The sequence below is a fragment of the Carcharhinus amblyrhynchos genome, chromosome 16 (assembly GCF_965287045.1).
Source record: "Carcharhinus amblyrhynchos chromosome 16, sCarAmb.v2.hapA, whole genome shotgun sequence".
Taxonomy (NCBI): Eukaryota; Metazoa; Chordata; class Chondrichthyes; order Carcharhiniformes; family Carcharhinidae; genus Carcharhinus; species Carcharhinus amblyrhynchos.
Window position 1 is genome coordinate 50,355,382 of NC_137339.1, and position 22,312 is coordinate 50,377,693.

General features: G+C 41.5%; 1 protein-coding gene across 4 annotated transcripts in view; it reads left to right on the forward strand.

Moving 5' to 3' along the window:
* Positions 1-22,312, forward strand: part of LOC145353998 (AP-1 complex subunit gamma-1-like) — a 116,054-nt gene that overhangs the window by 86,193 nt on the left and 7,549 nt on the right. For 3 of the 4 annotated variants that reach the window (XM_080205066.1, XM_080205067.1, XM_080205065.1), the window contains 7 exons: positions 1,197-1,286; positions 4,459-4,586; positions 5,989-6,093; positions 8,298-8,430; positions 11,511-11,631; positions 17,886-17,981; positions 20,453-20,613. In XM_080205066.1, coding sequence (XP_080061192.1) covers positions 1,197-1,286; positions 4,459-4,586; positions 5,989-6,093; positions 8,298-8,430; positions 11,511-11,631; positions 17,886-17,981; positions 20,453-20,613 — 834 coding nt within the window. Of the gene's footprint in view, positions 1-1,196; positions 1,287-4,458; positions 4,587-5,988; positions 6,094-8,297; positions 8,431-11,510; positions 11,632-11,724; positions 11,875-17,885; positions 17,982-20,452; positions 20,614-22,312 lie in introns of those variants that run through there. The other variant, XM_080205068.1, reaches the window with a different exon arrangement.

Below are 22,312 nucleotides of genomic sequence, written 5' to 3' on the forward strand. Positions count from 1 at the left end.
TGGACTGTTTAATTCTGCATTCAGCCAAATGCTGCCTTGATGTCAAGGGCAGTCACTCGCACCTCATCTTTTGAGTACCGCTCTTTTGTTCGGGTTTGGGCCAACCTGCAATGAGGTTAGAAGCAACGTGGTCCTGGCAGAATCCAAACTGAACATTAGTTAGCAGGTTATTGCTGTGTAAGTGCCACTTGATAGTAGTGTCAGCGATGGCTTTTATCACTTCACTGATCATCGAGCAGATGCTGATGGGGGCTGTAATTGGCCAGGTTGTAATTTGTCCTGCTTTTTGTGTACCTACCTGGACAATCTTCCACCTTGATGGATAGATGTCAAGTGTTGTAGTGTACTGGAATATTTGGCTAGGGGTACAGCTAATTCTAGATGCAAGTTTTTCGTACTATTTGTCAATATGTTGTCAAGGTCCATAGTTTGCAGTAGCCAATGCCTTCAGCTATTTCTTGATATCCTAATATCACATGGCATGAATAGAATTGGCTAAAGATTGCCTCCCTGCCACCACCCTTATCTCCCTTGCTTTTTGAGCACTTCCCCTTTCAATCCACCAGCCTTTCCTGAGTTAGCAATGCATTTGGAACTTAAGAGCTACCTACAGAATACAAGTTGTTATGAAATATGTTTTTAGTCCAATCTCTGAAAAACTTTGAAAAATTCAGTAAAAATTTAAATTCATTAAATTGAATTTTTCATAATCCCATAATGTAATTTCCATATATTCAGTTACATATGTCACAGTGGTTAGCACTGGTGCCTCACAGCTCCAGGGACCTGGGTTCAATTCAGGCCTTGGGTGACTATGTGTGGAGTTTGTATGTTCTCCAAATGTCTGCCTGGGTTTCCTCTGGATGCTTTGGTTTCCTCCCATAGTAAAAGATGTGCAGATTAGGTGGATTGGCCAGGCTAAATTGCCCCATGGTGTCCCAAGATGTGTAGGTTTGATGGGTGGTAGATCTGAGGGGTTACAGGGATAGGGCAGGGGAGAGGGCCTGGGTAAGATGCCCAGTCAGAGTCAATGCAGCCTCGATGAGCTGAATGGCTCCTTCTGCACTAAGGATTCTTCTAAATGTCTTGTGTATTAATGTACAAGCTGAAATATCTGAATTTATGAATTTACCTGAAAATGGACTGGCATAGAGCTAGCACAGATATTTGAACTTAGACCCATTTCTGTTCTGCAGCAACCCTTGGTGCAAGTTGCTGTGTGGTGCATTGGAGAATATGGGGATCTTCTGCTGTCGGGCGAGTTTGAAGAGGAAACACCAGTTCAGGTGTGATTATGTGCATCAACATATTAGTACACTAGGAAGACCTATCTTTCCTAAGAGAATCAGTGAAAGTCTGATATAACTGGTTGATGATGCTTTCGTTTATTTAATACTCTAGTGACTGTTGAATTATGTTTGTGATTGGATTGTGCAAGGGCAATGTAAGTGTGAAGTAAGGTGACACACATATAACTATTGCATCACATTGTGCTACTGAGTGATGGGGTCCTACAATTTACTGAACTTCTGCAATCTTGTCCCTCCATGGCTCCCCTACCCTGGGCCTGAAACTACCTCCCACCTGATTCACTTTCATGTCCTTCACGCACCTGATTCTCAAGCCTTTCATTCACCTTTTACTACATTATTTGTTCTTCGGCAATCTTGTCTCTACTCTTTAGAATAATTTCCCAAATTCCTGTCACCTCTGTTTCTCCCTTGAAAGACTGCTCAAATTCCATCTTTTTAACCAAATTTCAGGTAATGTCTCCAAACCTGCACATCTAAGCTCATTATCTATTTCTTCATGAACTATTTTTTCCCAACCCCTTTCATAAAATACCATTTGACATTTTCCCAGTTAAAGGTAGCATATAAATGCAAACTGTTCTTCCAGTAAGATGGAAGTGCCTGTTAGTGGATGGGGCTTTGTTTTTGGATGAGGTAAAATTGGGTGGAGCTAACTTATGCCTCCCTTTTGTCATCCATCTGAAATGGAATTGGCAGGGTACAGCACACAACTATGCCCTGCTCCTGGGGGAGAAAGATCATGAATGATTTGGGAGTGAGCTTGAGAAAGTGGTTGGTTGAGGGGTGGGGGGTGCTGTGGGAAACAGAAGAACCAATTCTTTAATTGCTATTCAGAAAGAGCTGTTTGTTCTTGAATTAAAGATCAAGACCTCATTGCACTTTGAAGTTAATCAGTTAACCGAATTGACAACTTTCACTACTAATTTACCTGTGTTAGTTTTGTCTGAATATCCACAGCAACACTTGTTTTCTCTCTGGAGAAATCCTGGAATTCCTACTGAAGTTACTGTGGATGATTCGGTGACATTGGAAATTCTGTCATTTAGCTGATAGAATGTGGCAATTTCAGTGAATTGAAGGATTTTCTTATAGCTAGCTACGGAATACAACTTGAATTTAAAATGTGATTTGAATTACAATGCCACTTCTGCACTTAAATCTGTTTAATGAAGTGTTACTAAATTTGATAAGGCTACCTTCAGCTTTGTTCACTCACACTCAGTTAATGAATGTGATTCTACGAAAATGGCAGTTCTTTATAATTTTGTGGCCAAGGGCATTGGCTTGACAATTTTAGGTTATTCATCATTGATTAGTTCAAAAAATATGCACCATTGGTTAAATTGTGATATCTTTAAGCTGTGCCAACATTAAGATTCAGATACTTGGGATCCAGGGTGAGGTATCTCAATGGATACAAAATTGGCTTCATAACAGAAGGTTGTAGAGAGGTGGTTGTAGAGAGCTGTTTTTCAAGCTGGTGGCCTGTGACCAGTGGTGTGCCTCAGGGATCAGTGCTGAGTCCACTGTTATTTGTCATTTATATTAATGATTTGGATGAGAATGTAGGGGGCATGGTTAGTAAGTTTGCGGATGACACTAAGATTGGTGGCATGGTGGACAGTGAGGAAGGTTATCTCTAATTGCAGCGGAATCTTGAGTGGGCTGACAGTGGCAGATGGAGTTTAATTTAGACAAATATGAGGTGATGCATTCTGGTAGATTGAACCAGGGCAGGACTTAATCAGTTAATGATAGGGCATTAGGGAGAGTTACAGAACAAAGATCTAGGGGTACATGTTCAGAGCTCCTTGAAAGTGGAGTCACAGGTGGACACATTGAAGAAGGCATTCAGCATGCTTCGTTTCGTCAGTCAGAACATTGAATACAGGAGTTGGGATGTCTTATTAATGTTGTACAAGACTGTGGTAAGGCCACACTTGGAATACTGAGAGAGATTCTGGTCACCCTATTATAGAAAGGAAACTGAAAGAGTGCAGAGAAGATTTACTAGGATGCTACTGGGACTTGATGGATTGGGTTATAAGGAGCCTGAATAGAGGGACTTTTTTCTCTAGAGCATAGGAAGCTGAGGGGTGACCTAATAGACGTCTATAAAATAGTGAGGGGCAGAGACAAGGTAGATAGTCAACATCTTTTCCCAAAGGTAGGGGAGTCTAAAACTAGAGGGCATAGGTTTAAGATGAGAGGGGGGAGATACAAAAGTGTCCAAGGGGCAGTTTTTTCACACACAGGGTGGTGAGAGTGTCTGGAACACAAGGCAGGTTCAATTTTGTCTTTAAAAAGCATTTAGATAGTTACATGGGTAAGATGGATATAGAGGAATATGGGCCAAATGCAGGCAATTGTGTTTAGTTTAGGGGTTTTTAAAAAAAAGGCGGTGTGGACAAGTTGGACCGAAGGGCCTGTTTCCATGCTGTAAACCTCTGTTAATTACAAACAATTGAAACAAAAACCATAGTTGCTGAAAGTGTCCCAACCCATTTATATAATGTTAAATGTGAGATTTAATCTCCTATGATACCCAGCTGTGGCTGATCATGTAAGTGGTGAATGTGGAAGGATGAGGCTGCCGAGACAAGCCTTTTATCAATGCTTTTCCAAGCTAGTAGAGAAGAGTTGCTCGTTCTGCATCCTGCCACCCCACCCCCAAAATAAAGCATCTGATCTTAGCACAAAGCCTAAAATCAGGACTTCAGTCATATGGATCTGATGGAGTATATCTACAGTCTGATAGTGTAGTGAAAGGTCATGATGTTCCAGCCATCATGTGTATAGGATAGGCTAGATTGATCAGCTGGTCTTTTCTTTTTCCATTTTTTTCCATTTTTTTTAGAGAAAACCCTATTAAATTGGCAAAAATTCTATGCTGAAATTAATATTAAACTATACTTAAGAAGTTGGCTCATTTATAGTTGGAGAATGCTGAAATTGGATATGTTTATACACAATATGGCACAGGAGTTCTGAGCGAGATTCCAGTGCCCTGACCATATTCTCCCCAAATGTAATTTGCTTATTTGATTATTTTCTTAGCATTGTTTGAGTCCTGTAGCTTTTATTGAACTTCCTATAGGCACTCTGCATCTCCTGCCTTGATAAATGTACTTGCTTTCCTGCTTAGGTTACAGAAGATGAAGTGTTGGATGTCTTAGAAAAGATTCTGCAGTCCAGCCTCTCAGCACTTACAACACGGGAGTATGCATTGACTGCTATAATGAAGCTTAGCACACGACTGCAGAGCAGCACCAAGTAAGTTGAATTTGGTATCTTGCTCTTGTCTCCTCCTAAAACATACAAAATGAACAATTGATTTTCTTTCTATAAAAAATTTTAAATCCTTTATATACTGATTCATCTGAGAGATAGAGTACAAATTCTGAAGATGTTGTGAAGTCCTTTTGATACCCATTGAGAAGAACTTTTTTGCAAAGCAATGGAGTTGATTGTCAAATGTCTGCCCTACAAGTTATTTTCAGAAGACAGTAACCTGATCCTGAAGTAATTTATAATCATTGTTGTTCATCTGAGCTCCTGTGTCTGCTGTCTATGCACAAGGCAGGTACAGGAACCCTGATGTCTTTCAGATTGTCCCCAGCTGCTCTTTCATTGACATGTTCTGTACTGTAATTTTGTCACAGTTTGCAGGTTGCCTAATTTACAGATTAGCTCACTCTTCTGGTATTTTCTTTGAGGATCCTCCTCCCTTCCTGCAGGAGCTTATCCATCTAAAGTTGTTGGCATTTTCAGGAAATGACTGAGTTACTTAATGGCCATCTGGCATTGATCACAGCGAGTATCATCTCCTGTTTAGCACCTGACTCTCCACTAAATAGATGTGAAAAATAAATTACTGCCCATTTTACACTTAAATATTTAGCTCCATTTATAATTATCACCTTCAGAAACCAGGCAGATCAGATCTTGTCAGCATTAAGTCTCTTGGTGATACCACATGTGATGAGTAGCTTAAGGGACTTAGTGACAATATGATTCTGGTCTACTGGTGCCTCATAAGAGATGAAAGCATTTTTAGCATTGGCAATACAAACCTATTAGCTTTTTAATAATGAATAGCATACAGAACAGCATTTCCCGTATTCATGCCGCAGGCGGTGCTGTGTGAGCTGATCTGAGCCATTGCCTGCAGCTGGGGCACTACTGTTGGCCTCCAGAGTTTGAACCTAGAGAAGAGACATTTCAGTATAGATTCCTGTTTTTGATTGCCAGCCAGTGATCCGTGCTATCAAGATACCTTTATCGGCGTCTGGTAATATTTAGCTGGCCCAAGACATGACACATTTTTTTGGATGAAGAACTCCTCAGGATAGTTCTGTCCATCTATCCTGAAGATGCTGTCATTGAGGTACAATTGCCAATACTGAGGTCTGCCAATGGAACTATCCCCAGTAAGACAAAAACAGTATCAATGGAGAGAGCGAACAGCTATAGCACAGATGCTGAGATTTCCCAGTATTTTTTTTCAGATTCAGGTATCTACCCAGTGAGGTTTGAGATATAAGGGAATTCTGGAATGTTCCTTTTAAAAATAATTATTTTGGAAGATTTGGTTTGTTTTACCAACCCTATTTCATGCAGATCACTAAACATTGCATTAGATATTTCACTCATTTGCAACCCTTGATCCTTTCAGTCGCATCAGGAAGGCAGTTTCTATCTACGGAAGCAGTTTAGATGTGGAACTTCAGCAACGAGCAGTGGAATACAGTGCACTCTTCTTGAGGTTTGACCACATGAGGTAAGTGGGACTCAACCTTTTATTGAAGAAAAGTAAACGTGTGTTGAAACATATAAGGTACAAATCATCCCCATCATCCTTCATAATCCTCCAAATCCAGACTTGGGAAGAGTTCTTGAACTGCTCTTGTCCTTATTTTGTTGATTAGTGTTGGTGGAGGTCTTCAAGTAGTTATCATCATATGTTCCCAAAGTTAATATCTAACATTTGCCAGCTTAGGACGCAAAAAAGCCCATTGAACCAAAAACTCATGCCCAAGCCAAGTGTACCATCAAATCTTTAAAATTATTTAACTACAGCAGCTTTTTTCATCTGTGCTCTAAGTTTGCCAGGTGAGAGATGGCGTAAGTTCAAAGTGATGGGAAATGACTTTTTCAATTCTGTAACAAACGTTCAGAATTAACTCTTTTTCCCTTTTTTTTTCTCTTTCCCTTTTCTTTCCTTTCCCTACTCTGAAGGTACTGTCTCCTACCAGTTTCCTTTCATGCTTCACCTTAATAGAGCATTTTTCAGTTGAGCTAAGACAGTGAGCATCAGTAATCTCTTTCATTGAGGGAGATTCACAGCTTATCCCAAGGGATCAGTGGATAGCAGCACAGACCAGGTACCCTGTAGTGTTGTCCTCAACATCCTAGGTTAGAGAAGGGAGATGCTGACAGAGCACAAAATCAAAGTGGAAACCTGTGGCCAGAATGTTTTAGTCAAGCAATTCCTGGACCAAGGTGAGCCATCAGAGCAAGCAAATTGTAAATAACGTTTATTATGCAAATACTGTTCTAATTTTTCTGGGCCTTTTTGATTTTGCTGCTTGCTTCAATGTCATTTGTAAACATGCTGAATACTGGTGAGGACAATGGTTCCTCTGGGGAGTACAGCCAGTGCTAAGTATACAGCACCATCGATGTTTCAGGTATTCTGGAGGGATGTGAAGGATGGGCTCTGTAACGTTTAGTAATGTGGTTGCCCTTTTACTATTCCTCAGCTTAGCGCAGGAGGGCCGATGAGGATGTAGTCCACATGTCTTTTAGCAAGGTTTTTGACCAGCTTCCATATTGCACATCGCTCAGTAGAGAGCCAATGAGATCCACAAATAAGTGACAAGTGAATATGAAATTGGCTCAGCAGCAGGAAGCACGGGGTAATTGTAGACAGATGATTTTGTAATTGGAAAGTTGTTTCCGGTAGACTTTCAGGGCTGGGTATAAGGTTCTTTTCTTCCCTCAGTATGTTCCCTACATTTAAGTTTGTAGATGATACACAAAGCAATTTTAGGGTGGATAGTGTAAAGGATATCAATGGATTAATCAACTGTATAGAAAACCGGCAAATAAAATTTGGTCTGGAGAAATGTGAGGCAATGCAATTGGGAGAGCAAACAAAGCAAGGAAATGTACAGTGGCTGATAGGATGCTGAGAAGTGTCAAGGGACTTTGGAATGCATGTCTACGGATCCCTGAACTGGACAGGTAGATTAAATGCTCAAAAAGATGTTGGGGATGCTTTTTTTTTTTGCTGAGGCTTAGACTATAAGAGCAGAGAGGATATACTGGAACTATACAAAGTACTAGTTCTGATCATATTACAGGACTGATGTGAACACATGAGAAAGGATACAGAGAAGATTTATTCAAACATTGCCAAGAATGGGGAATTCTAGCTATGAGCAAAAATTGAATTCAATGAGGTTGTTTCATTTGGAACAGAGGCTGAGAAGTGATTTAATTCAGGTGTATAAAATTGAGGAGCCCGTATAAGACCCCTCTTCCCTTATCAGAGAGATCATTACTGGGAGACATAGTTTGAAATAATTGGTAGCAGGATTAGAGGGGAATCGAGAAATATTTACAGTATTGATGTTTGGTTTGTGGCGATGGAGGCAGGATCTGTAACGCGTTGCCAGAGGCAAAAGCCTGTATTGCACTTTTTAAAATTTGAAGTGCATAATTTACAAGGCTGTAGACCAAGTGTTGGAAAGTGGGGATAGGCTAGATGGTGCAAACCAGACAGGCATGGCCTTCAGTGCTAAAAGTTTGCAATGTTTCTTTGCACTAAATTGGTATGATCTGGAAATGGACCAAGACTGGTAAAATAAATATGAAATTTGAGACTTCTTAGGTTGGAAGTAAAGCAAAAAGTGGCAATGAAAATCCCATGAAATGGACTCTGCTGTAATTATGTGATACTGAACATCCATATTGCTTTAGACCAGCCTTATTGGAGCGAATGCCCCTCATACAGAAGAGTGCAGCCAATGGACTAGTGCATGCTGTGGTTAATGGTGAAGAGAAGGAGGAGGGGGGCAACTTACCAGCACCAGAGCTGTCCCAACAAGCACAGGTAAGTGGATTATACTGCATGTCTTTGAAATACAGAATCTGCTCAATGCAGCGATGCTTTTGAGGTAAGGGTTGCTGCTGCAGGAAAAATCCAGTTTCATATATGCCAACGTAAATCTTCATGAGGATTAATCGATTACTGTCTAACAAATCACACATTAAACCAGCATGTCATGTACCTTAATTATTGATTTATTATTGCTACGTATATTAACATAGTGAAAAGTATTGTTTCTTGTGCACTCTACAGACAAAGCATACCATTCATAGAAAAGGCAAGAAAAGAGTGCAGAATATAATGTTACAGTCATAGCTAGGGTGTAGAGAAAGATCAACTTAATACAAGGTAAGTCCATTCGAAAGTCTGACAGTAGCAGGGAAGAAGCTGTTCTTGATCATTTGGTACATTACATCAGACTTTTGTATCTTTTTCCTGATAGAAGAAGGTGGTGGGGTATGTGGGGTCCTTAATTATGCTGGCCGCTTCGCTGAAGCAGCAGGAAGTGTAGATCGAGTCAACGGATGGGACACTGGTTTACGTGATGGATTGGGCTATGTTCGTGACTTTTTATAGTTCCTTGCGGTGTTGGGCAGAGCAGGAGCCATACCAAGCTGTGATAAACCAGAAAGAATGTTTTCTCTGGTGTATCTGAGTTGTAATAATGAGGGGCAAATTTGATCATAAGGATTAAGTACGTGTTAAGTATGTTATGTAATTATGGCAATTTCTATTAATGGGGAATAAGCGCAGTATACAATAATGGAGTAAGTAGGCACATCACAGATTAGACAGTGAATGTGAAATTTTTAATTTGCGTACTTATCTAGGAAAAAAAGGAAATTCAGAGATACCTGCAGTGAAATGGAAATCTAATAGTTTAGATCGAATTAACTTTGCGAGCTACAAGTGGATGTTTAAGCATCTCTCTTTGCTGATTATGTCCCATTTCAGCAGAAGCTAAGAGACTAACAGAAGGTGATTGCTTAATTCTAATTGCTTCTAATTCTGCCTCCAGCTGTAACAATTGATAACCTCAAGTTACATAAGAAATAGAGACAGGAGTAGGTCATTTAGACTTCAGGTCTGCTCTGCCATTTCAAACAATCATGACTTACCTTCAGTTTCAAGTCCACCCCTTATGTTACTTTCATATTCATTCATTTCATCTTTATCAAAATATCTGTGCCTTGCAAACTCAAGACTGTGCGTTCACCACTCTAGTGTAGAGTGTTCCAAAGATCCACAACCCTCAAGTGAAGAAGTGTCTTTGCATTGCATCCTAAATGACCTACCCTTTAAATTGAAGGGTATGACCACCCAGTTTGGGCTCCACTGTTGTGGAGAACGTCCTCCCAGCATCTACCCAATCAAGTTCCTACGACTTAAAAAAAATGTTTCAGTGAGAGCCCCTCTCGTTCTTCTAAATTCTTGGCACTATAAACCCAGTTTACTCAATCCTCATGCCAACATAATTACAAATATTTGTTGTGTTCCTTCCAAGGCTGTCTCTCTTTGGGTAAAGAGATTAAAACTGTAAACAGTACCCCGGTGCGCTCTCACCAAGGCGCTATACAATTGTACTAGACTTATTTATTCTTTGTCTCTGTTACAAAACATGTTAGAGTATCGATTAAAATCACCAATTTGTTTTAAGCATTAAAAGAAATCTGGAAATCCAGCAGAGTATTGGGAGAGCCACCTAATATCTCATCTTTGTTTCTGGGCGAAAGTCTAAATCTACTGACCAGGTAGTCTGTTCAGAATTTAAAAGAAAATGGAACAGCACACCTTCAACCCAGGCCCAGTACATTACCACTAGATTCATCCATGGTGACTTGTCCGGATTGGAATTCTGTCAGATCCCTAGGTGTCTAAAACCTCAAACAGCAACTTGGTAAGGGGTTCCATTAATATGACATAAGATAATCCTCTGCCACTGACGGAAAGGAAACACACAATTGCGCAATATAATTTGCCAAAATCAAATCGTTCTCAAAAATCTGGTCCCCATTACTGGCTTGCTGCCAGATCGTAATGCATCACATCATATTGGTACATATCAATCCATTCAATTGACCAGAGTTATAATAAACAGGGATGGTGGAATATATCCCTGGAGATGAGCTCGTACCTGTGGAGTCCTTTGATTTATTATTGTCATGCATATTAGTATACAGTGAAAAGTATTGTTTCTTGTGCACTATACAGACAAAGCATACGATTCATAAAAAAGGAAATGAAAGAGTGCAGAATGTAGTGTTATGGTCATAGCTAGGGTCTAGAGAGAGATCAACTCAATGCAAGGTAGGCCCATTCAAATGTCTGGCAGCAAGGAAGAAGCTGTTCTTGAGTCGGTTGGTACATGACCTCAGATTTTTGTATCTTTTTCCTGAAGGTGGAAGAGAGAATGTCGGGGGTGTGTGGGATCCTTAATTATGCTGGCTGCTTTACCAAGGCAGCAGGAAGTGTTGATAGAGTCAGTGCATGGGAGGCTGCTTTGCATAATGGATTGGGTTACATTCATGCCCTTTTGCAGTTCCTTGCAGTCTTGGGCAGAACAGGAGCCACACCAAACTGTGATACAACTAGAAAGAATGCTTTCTATGGTGTATCTGTAAATGTTGATGAGAGTTGTAGCTAACATGCCAAATTTCCTGAGAAAGTAGAGGCGTTGGCGTGCTTTCATAACTATGGTGTTGACATGAGGGGGACCAAGACAGGTGTTAGTGATCCGGACCCCTAAAAACTTGAAGCTCTTGACCATTTTTACTTCGTCCCATTGATGTAGACAGGAGCATGTTCTTCACTATGCTTCCTGAAGTCAATGACAATATCCTTCATTTTGGGGACATTGAGGGAGAGATTGTCTGCCAGATTCTCCATCTCACTCCTATACTCTGTCTTATCATTGTTTGAGATCTGACCCACTAAGGTATTGTCATCAGCAAATTTGAAAATTGAATTGGAGGGGAATTTGGCCACATAGTCATTTGACTCTGATTTTTGACAATTTGCCAGACCCATTCATGTCTAGTGGATGGATTAAATTCAGGATGCAATGTTTTAATTTCTTGTTTCAGGTTAACAATTTGCTTGATCTGCTTGACAACACTAACCCAGCTCCATCGGTGTCTCAAGAAAGCAAAGTACCTCAAACAGGTGGAGAGTTATTAGATCTTCTAGATGGATTAAACTTGCCAGGTATGCAAAAAACAATGGGACATGAATGCAATTGATGACACAGTGCTGTATAAGTGCAAGTCTTTATTGCTTTTTCTTATTTGTATGTTGTAGAATCAGAGGTTTACAGCATGAAAACAGGCCCTTCAGCCCAACTTGTCCATGCCACCTTTTTTTTTAAACCACTAAGCTGGTCCCAATTGCCTGCATTTGGCCCATATCCTTCTACACTCATCTGACCCATGTAACTGTTTAAATGCTTTTTAAAAGACAAAATTGTACCCACCTCTACTACTACCTCTAGCAGCTCGTTCCAGACACACACCACCCTCTGTGTGAAAAAATTGCCCCTCTGGACCCTTTTGTCCAGAGCCTCGGTAAAGCAGCCAGCATAATTGAAAAGATGGAAAAGACATTGACTATCTACCTTATCTATGCCCCTCATTATTTGATAGACCGCTATCAGATCACCCCAAAGCCTCCTACACTCCAGGGAAGAAAAATTCCAGTTTATCCAGCCTCTTAACTCAAACCACCAAGTTCCGGTAGCATCCTGGTAAACTTTTTATGCATTCTTTCTAGTTTAATAATATGCTTTCTATAATAGGGTGACCAGGACTGTACACAGTATTCCAAGTGTGGCCTTACCAATGTCTTGTACAACTTCAACAACATTCCAACTCCTATATTCAATGTTCTGACCAATGAAACCAAGCATGCCGCATGCCTCCTTTGCCACTCTCTCCACCTGTGACCCCCCTGTTGTAGGTAAAATAATACCTCTGAGACTGTTAGTGAGTCAAAATACAGTGCTTTTTATTTCAAAGCTCTGGTGTGCATTCAAGAGCTTTGGGGGAAGCAGGGACCAACAAACTTCTCATAGAACACAAACACAAGTAGGCATTTATGCATTATGAGTCTAAGTGTCAATCACGATTCAAAGTTCCACTTTCTGCCAGACACGACCAAGGAAGGAAGACCTGGAGGTCTGGCAGAAAGTGGAACTTTGAATCGTGATTGACACTTAGACTGCCAGACCTCCAGGCTTTCCTTCCTTGGTCGCGATGCAGCCCCAGATTTAGAACGTAGAACATTGCAGCGCAGTACAGACCCTTTGGCCCTCGATGTTGCACCGACTAGTGGAACCAATCTAATGACCCTCTAACGCAAACTATTCCAATGTTATCCATATGCCTATCCACTGACCATTTGAACGCCCTTAAAGTTGGCAAGTCCACAACTGCTGCAGGCAGGGCATTCCACGACCTTACTACCCTCTGAGTAAAGAACCTACCTCTGACATCCATCCTATAATTACCACGCCTTAATGTAAAGCTATGTCCCCTTGTGATAGCCTACATTTAATCACGATTCACAGTCCAGCTGACAGCTGCAGTCATGATACAGACTTAATCCGGTCGCAATTCAAAACTCTTCTGCAGCAGTACCAGCATCCCTGTCTTTGAAGTTACTTGTGCGATCGTGGCTGTCCCAGGAGGAGTCTTCCTGTTAAAAGCCGGTATCGCGATCTGCCATCAGCAGCTGTCAAAAGCCAGTATCGTAAACTACCATCTGTGTAACAATGTCCAACTAACACAAATAGGTAAGATTTGCAAAGTGTGCAAAATAACAGCCACATTAAACTATCTGTCTTTATAAAAATGAGAGTTAAAGCATGTAATACATGAACAAATAACTGATATTAATGTCAAGAGCAGTATAAGCTAAAGGAGATCAGTCATGACGAAGGGTTATATTTGTGACATATTCTAGGTACAAAATCCATTAACCCTTTCCCTACTTCACCCCTTTGAAGGAGTTGTGAACATGTATCCCAAGATTTCTTTGTTGTATAACTCTCCCCAATGCTCTACCATTAAGTGAGTAAGTCCTGCCTTGGTTCAATCCACCAAAATGCATCACCTCACATTCATCTAGATCAAACTCCACCTGCCATTCATCAGCCCACTGGTCTAACTGATCAAGATCTCATTGCAATCCTAGATAACTACCTTCACTGTCCATTATGCCACCAATCTTGGTGTCACCTGGAAACTTACCATGCCTCCTATATTCTCATCCAAATCATTAATATAAATGACAAGTAACAGTGGGCCCAGCACACCGAGACACATCAGTGGTCACAGTTTGAAAAACAACCTTCTTCAACCACCCTTTGTCTTCTGTCATCAAGCTAATTTTGTATCCAATGGCTACCTCACCCTGGATCCCTTGAGATTTAACCTTATGCGACAACCTACCATGCAGTACCTTGTCAAAGGCCTTGCTAAAGTCCATGTAGACAACAACAACTGTACTGCCCTCATCGACCTTCTGGTTATCTCTTCAAAAAACTCAAATTCATGAGACGTGATTTTCCACTTTCAAAACTATGCTGACTATCCTTAATCAGTCCTTGTCTTTAAATACCTGTAGATTCTGTCTCTCAGAATACTTTCTAACAACTTACCCACTACAGATATTTAGGCTCTCTGGCCTGTAGTTCCAGGCTTTTTCCTGCAGCCTTTCTTAAACAAAGGCACAATATTTGCCACCTTCCAATCTTCAGGCACCTCACCTCTGGCTGTTGATAATTCAAATATCTCTGCTATGGAACATGCAATTTCTTCCCACAAGTCCTAGGATACACTTCGTGAGGTCCTGGGGATTTATCTACCTTGATGCGTTTCCAGCACCACCTCTCTGTAATAGGTAAACAAGATAAGTAAATATGTGTTGAGGCCAATAACACGTAAACTTGCACTTGTTAGCAGTTTAATGTTTTTTTTAAAGTCACAAGGTGTTTCTGGGGTTTTTGGGTGCGTGGATAGTGAACAAGCCTTTTTTTTTAAAAAGTAAATCAGATCAGGTAGAGGTTTCAGGGCAGCACAGTTGTTAGCATTGCTGCCTCACAACGCCAGGGACTTGGGTTCAATTCCTGGCTTGGGTCACTATCTGTGTGCAGTTTGCACATTCTCCCGTGTCAGCGTGGGTTCCCTCCAGGTGCTCCGGTTTCTCCTACGTTCTGAAAGATGTGCTGGTTAGGTGGATTGACCAGAACAGGTGCCAGACTATAGCGACTGGGCGGGTTTCACAGTAACTTCATTGCAGTGTTAATGTAAGCCTTACTTGTGACTTTTAAATAATAAATAAGCTTTAAGGGCCCTTGGTGAACCAGTTTGATAAAGATCATTAGCTGGTATTGCTCCACAAGTTGCTTTTTGGCTAAGATTAAGTGTAGTTTTGGCATCCTACACTTGGTTGAAGTCATGAGGTTACAATGAGGCTTCACATGAAGCAATTTTTTAAAGTGGCATCTAAGTCTTTTGGCTGAGATGCAAATGAGATCCAAGCCTTGGAGAAGATACAATGCCTGCTCCAATCAGCTTGGATCATGTAGATCAAGCCCTAGACAGGAAGTGGGATGCCTATCTTGTCATCTTGGATCTGGAATGTCTCACTTGTTGAGACTTTGAACTAGACTTTGGATTGAATTGGATATAAACAGAAAAAAAAGCCTGTTGTCAAATTCATTTTTGGTCTGCCATGGTGAGCTTTGAACTCCGATTTCAGAGTCTAATATTTCAACCATTAGGCTACTGTAGGAGACAAATAGTTTCTTTAATGCATTCTTTACTTGTGGACAGTAGAGTGATGTGAGCACAGACTCCAATTGACCACAGTTAAATCAACAGTGAATTATCTGCAAAAAGTAACCCATTGCTGAACTATGAGATTAGGTTATAAATTGCACTGCCCTCTGCACAGGATTCAGCTCTCAGAAATGATTTCATTGGATGAGAATTCTGGCCCAGCACCCCAACCAAATCCTGAAATTCAATCATGCTATCCAGTTCTCCACACCCAGTTGGGCAGGCAAAAAGAAGTCTCACAACACCAGGTTAAAGTCCCAACAGGTCTGTTTGGTAGCAAAAGCCACTAGCTTTTGGAGCGCTGCCCCTTCGTCAGGTGAGTGGAAGTTAGAATCATAGAAACGCTACAGTACAGAAGGAGGCCATTTGGCCCATCGAGTCTGTACCGACCACAATCCCACACAGGCCCTGACCCCACATCCCTACATATTTACCCACTAACCCCTCTAACCTATGCATCTCAGGACACTAAGGGCAATTTTAGCATAGCCAGTCAACCTAACCTGCATATCTTTGGACTGTGGGAGGAAACCGGAGCTCCCGGAGGAAACCCAGGCAGATACGAGGATGTGCAAACACCACACGGACAGTGACCCAAGCCAAGAATCGAACCCAGGTCCCTGGCACTGTGAAGCAGCAGTGCTAACCACTGTGCTACTGTGCCACCCATTCTATTCACAGTCAGCGCATATAAAGACACAAACTCAATTTACAAACTACTGGTTTGAAAGTGAGTCTTTACAGGTAATCAAGTCTTAAAGATACAGACAATGTGAGTGGAGAGAGGGTTAAGACAGGTCCTGTCTCCAGACAGGGCAGTTCGTGAGATTTTGCAAGCCCAGGCAAGTCATGGGGGTTACAGATAGTGTGACATGAACCCAAAATCCTGGTTGAGGCCATCCTCGTGTGCAGAACTTGGCCATTAGTCTCTGCTCAGTGACTCTGCGTTGTCATATGTTGTGAAGGCTGCCTTGGAGAACACTGACCCGAAGATCAGAGGCGTGATCACATGCGCGACTGGCAGGTAGCATCTGCTGACTGGTTCAGGGAGAGAGAATCAGAGAGAGTGGTTCAGGGAGCGAGAGAGAGAGCGTCGAGATCATCGACACAGATGCCATCATCTCACGTGAGAACACCACCCATCAGTCACACGGTACATACTCTTGCAACTCGGCCAACGTTGTCTACCTGATACACTGCAGGAAAGAATGTCTTGAGGCATGGTACATTGGGGAGACCTGCAGACTCTAAGACAACGGATGAATGAACACAGATCGACAATCATCAGGCAAGACTGTTCTCTTCCTGCTGGGAAACACCAGCAGTCACGGGCATTCAGCCTCTGATCTCCAAGGTGGCCTTCACGACACATGACAACACAGAGTCGCTGAGCAGAGATTGATAGCCAAGTTCCGCACACGAGGATGGCCTCAACGGGGATCTTGGGTTCGTGTCACACTATCTGTAACCTCCATGACTTGCCTGAGCTTCCAAAACCTCATTAAGTGTCCTGTCTGAAGACAATACACATCTCTTTAACCTGTGCTTAACACTCTCTCCACTCACATTGTCTGTACCTTTAAGACTTCTTTACTTGTAAAGACTCGCATTCCAACCATTATTTTGTAAATTGATTCTGTGTCTTTATATGCCCTGTTTGTGAATAGAACTCCCACTCACTTGATGAAGGGGCAGCACTCCAAAAGCTAGTGGTCTTTGCTACCAAATAAACCTGTTGGTGTTGTGTTTACTCCTGTCCAATGCTGGCATCTCCACATCAGGCAATAAGAAACCAGACCTTTTATTTTATTTATTGATTTGTACACTGTTATTTTACCTCTGCCCTGCTGTTCCAGAGATCCTGATTCCTTACTAGAATACAATAGCAGAGATTCATGAGTGGCTCTGATGCCTCACTTAAGTGGCTGTTATTCACATTGCATTATTTCTTGCAACTGACACAGGTAAAAATTATGGCCTGATGTCAGGAGGAATTTCTTCAGAGATTAATACCTGGGATTAATTTTCCAACTAGGTTACTGAAGCCATTATAGCATTGGAAAATTTTGTTTGATCCCCAGAAGAATGAGCTAAGTTAACCACATGGAGCATCTTTCTCATTGTGGTGGGTGAGCTTTGATTGTCAGCAGACTCTTTAACCAAATCATCTCCCCCCATCCAGGTTCCAGTGATGTTGCTGGTTAGCCAGTTTATTTCCTCCTCCACCCCCAGGTATGCTGCAGCCCTGCTAAGCAGTCAGCTAATGGCACAGACCAAGGATAAAACCTGGCTCTTCATAGTATTGTTCACTCAGGTACTCATGGAATACATTGCCTGAGACTTTATGAAGTCAAATGAATGCAATATTAATACACACATTGTTTGAATAATGCCCAGATAGTGCATTTTATTGACTGTCTGCACACAATTCCCTATCTTTAACCAGAATATTACACACCACCCCTCCCCAAACAGTGCTTCCCAGACCCTGCTGGTGTTCAAGCTATTTGAAAAAAAGAGATCCTGAGGAATTGTAAATGGTTTTGCTGAGTTGCAAAAGGGAAGAATAAAAACAAAAACTCATTCTTTTTTTCCCTCTTGCCTTTTTAAAATAAATTTCAGATTCGCAGTCCTCAGGTCTATCAGGTGCACAACCACAATTGGTACTTGATGGTATTGTTCCCCCTAGTCCACAGAATGCTGCCAATTTGAAGCAAGGTAAGATGTAATAGTTTTATGCCAATCCCAGACTACCACAAAATAATATGAAACAGCATGCGTGGAGTTGTTTGCAATATAGCTGTACGTGGCAAAAGCACTTAATGTGGATTCTCCATTTGTTCTTGAGATATTTCCATTTGATCGTGAGACATTTCTATTTGTTCTCGAGACACTAGCATACATAGATGGAGATGGGATTATAAAAATAATAAACTGAAGGCTCTTCTGAGAAGAGGACTGATCAAGTGGACAAGGCACTGAGCTTGAATACTGGGGCCTCAGCAGCCAAACTGATGAGATTAAACTCTGTTACCCTGTCAGTTACAAGGGCCTTGTCCAGTCCATTTCCCTTTGCTTGTAATCAAAATCCATCTTCAGTACAGTTACTGTGGGTCCTAGTTAGTGGAAGACACATGAACTTGCACTATGAAAGGAGACGTCTTTTTCTTCATTCCTCCATTAATCAGCTGTTTCTTACTGACTATCTTTTGTTTAAAATCCCTCACCTCATTTGGGACTCTGTTGAAAGAATCAAGAAAGATTTTTTGACTGAGCAGCCATAATCTATAAATTCTTAATGGGTTTGATGAATTTGTGAAATGGCTTTGTCAATTCCTTGCTAAAGTTTGAACCACCTCTGGGTTTTCCAATCACCAAGTTCAAATCCTAAGTAATTGCTGTCTGGATCGTTCGTTAATTTTCTTCTTGGTGTCAACATTTTCATCAGTGTGGGATCTTGGAGAATGTAGCGCAGCATTGAACATAAACCAATAGATTAGAAGGTGAGATGCTGTTGGTGGTCATGAATTATCCCATCAAATCTTGGGCTATGATATAAACACGGCACGGTGGCACAGTGGTTAGCACTGCTGCCTCACAGCATTCGAGTCACTATCTGTGTGGAGTTTACACATTCTCCCCATTTCTGCGTGGGTTTCCTCCGGGTTCTTCGGTTTCTCCCGATAGTCCAGAGACGTGTAGATTAGGTGGATTGGCCATGCTACATTGACCATTACTGTCAGGTGATTAGCAAAGTAAACGCATGGGCTTATGGGGATAGGGCCTGGGTGGGATTGTTGTCAGTGCAGACTCAATGGGCTGAATGGCCGTCTCCTGCACTGTACGGATTCTATGAAACAAAATATTTAAATGACATTGTGGTCAGAGTCTGTATAAAAATCAAGATATCAGCCAAAAATTATCAGTACCAAGCGTATTGTTTTTGGGTTTATTTCACACTGAATGATGGCGATCTCACTTTAGTGTATACTCGGTTTATGAATCATATTTAAATAGATATCAATGCACTCTAGTTTGAAATTGCATCTTGTTTGATCTTCGCGTGTAGCTGATCCAGTTATCAACACCTCATGCCACCCCAGGTTGACTCTACCAATGAGGCAGAGGCTGCAAATAGAAGGAACGAGGTTGCATGACAATATTCAAGCAGTTTTTAAGTGGCCCTTACTTGCCAGTGAGGCAGATGGAGAGCTCTGTAAGCATGGTTAGAAGAAGCTTTGACAGGAATATCCTCTTATGGATAACAAGTGATCTCACATGGAAACTGAGTTCTTCAAATGGGCCATTTTGGTGAAGCTAATTGAAACCATAAGGTTTTGGGTCTAATTTCAAGTCAGTGCTGAGTTCATTTGGAGTAGCCAGGCTACCACAGTGGCCTCAGCATCCTTATACTGAAAGGGGAGGAAAATCCAGAGAGGACAGTATTTAATCCAACTTGCCTCACCCCATATAATTGAATACATAAATAATAGCAGCTCAAGTGAGAGTGCTTCCCTGAGAATGCAACTAGACCCCAGCAGGGATCGACTGGTTCAGGAGAGAAACAGACAAAAATGAAAAGAATTTGGATTGCAGGCTTTGCAGAGCATCAGCTGGTAACTTCCTGTCCAATCTCTCAGCTGAGATTTTGTAATGAATGTGAGAGCAGCAGAATACTCCTTTTCTCTAGTAGAGAAAATTGATTTAAACTGGTGGCCTGTTAATGTTATACTCATTGCTCAGTGATGCTTGTTTTCCAGACATTCATGTTGATTTCTTTTTAAGCTGTACTTCATTGCTGTACAGGGATTTCTTAAAAGAACAAACAGTTCAGGTCAGTTTAACACAGTGCCAGTGTGGCTCAGTGGTGGCACTCTGGACTCCAAGCCAAAATGTTATGGGTGCATAATCTACTCCTGAACTTGAGTATATCCACTGGTCTGCCACATCAATGCAACATTGTTGACCATGATATTTGTCAGATGAAATGCTCAATGAAATTTCATCTGACTGTTCTTCATGCTCAAAGAAGGGGACGAGCAGCATCGGTAGTTGTAATTAAAAAGTAATTCATTGTAAGCATTGTACATTGGGATGCTTTGGCAGACCTGATGAGTCATTGTTCTAAAAATGAAGTTTTACAGAAATTATATAAATAAAAATCTGCTAAGGGTTGCTGTTTGTTCCAGGTATACCTTCTATCATCGCATATGATCAAAATGGTCTGAAAATAGAATTTTCTTTCGAACGATCCAAAGCAAACACGAATATGCTGTTCATCACCCTGCGAGCATCAAATTCTACTGAATTGGACATGAGCAACTTTGTTTTACAAGCTGCCGTACCAAAGGTTTGTATGGACAGTTTACTTTGGTCGACAAATGCAAATGCAAGATCGAGTTCTGGGGCGAAATGGTTGGGGAGAAGGTTTTCTTCAAGTCCGATGGAGTGTGTTGCTGGAGTTTTCTATTATTTCTATCAAATCATTAGTTCAGCTACCCATACGATCACAGAAGGTGTAATATCTGTCCCTTTCCCTCATCCATGTTTACCACCCAAGGTTCAAAACATTCATGTTGAGCAGCATTTCAGTTGCACCTCTTTCAGTTTGGTGTATCGCATTTGCTGCTCCCAGTGTGATCTTTGTATCAGAGAGACCAAGCATAGACTGGGTGACCACTTTGCTGAGCATCTTCAGTCTGTGCACAAACAGGGTCCTGACCTTCTGGTTGCTTGTCATTTTAATACATGATCCTGCTCCCATGCCCATATGCCTAGCCTTGGTCTGCTGCAGTGCTCCTGTGAAGCTCAACACAAACTGGAGGAACATCATCTCATCTTCCAGCTAGGCACATTACAGCTTCTTGGTCTCAACATTGAATTCAACAATTTCAGTTGATGAGCTCTACTCCACCACGACTCCTTTGTTTCCATTTTTTTAAAAATTACTGTTCTCTACCTTATTTCTTTATTGTCTGCCTTCATTTTTCTTCCCCTCCCCACTCTTTTTCTCTCCTTCTCCCCCCCCCCCCCCCCGACTTTATCCTCCCTCTGCATATCTTTTTTCCCCCTTTGCTTCCTCTCTCTTGTTTCTAAATTATACTCCCCCCACCTCCCTCCCAGTCTTCATCTATCACAGCCTCTAATTGTAGCTTCTCTACCGTTTGGCCATTCACACCCTTTATTCTCTCTATGGACTGCCATTAGCAGTTTTTTCCCCCTGATTTCTGTGATTATGACTTCTTTCTTTCCTTCACCCTGCAGTATAAATATCTCCCACTTGCTATGCCTTTTAGCTTTGACAGAGGGTTACCTGGACTCAACGTCAGCTCTTTTCTCTCCTTACAGATGCTGCCAGACCTGCTGAGATTTTCCAGCATTTTCCCTTTTGGTTTCAGATTCCAGCATCTGCAGTAATTTGCTTTTATTAGTTCAGCTACCTTGTTCCTTTTATACCAAACTGTGGTAAAGCCTCAAACTTTGTGTTCTTGTCCTATCTCCCCTTGTGCTTTATCTTGTCTGAGACACTTGTTGCACCCTTGAGCCCAATTCCACTTAACTCCCGATTGCCCTACTTCTCTAACTAGCCCTCGTGTTAGTTTGTGTTCTCAGTAATTGTGCTGGCAGCCCCCTGAAAAGAAAACTTCATCTCTTAAAGTCCTTGTAAACTACTGGTCCACCTGAAACCTAGTCACACTTCCTCACCACCACAGCCCAGTTCCTAAATCAAAGTACGATTGATGACTTGAGGGTGGATATGATGCATTATAACTCGATTTCCCTGGGGCCGTGCATCCTCTATTGCCTCTCTCCTTTTCTAATTTAGCACACCTGCCCTCACGTATGAAACCTTGACCTACCTATTCATAGCTAAAGCATCTCCAACAATGACTTCTCTTGCCCCACATAGTTGCTACTGGAATTTCTTTTGTAGTCCATAGATAAAAAGGGGTTGCAGGGAAAAGCCTGAGGGACTACAGTTTGGTGAGCCTCACACCTGTGGTGGGTAAGTTGTTGGAAGGTATTTTGAGAGACATTTAGAGATGCAA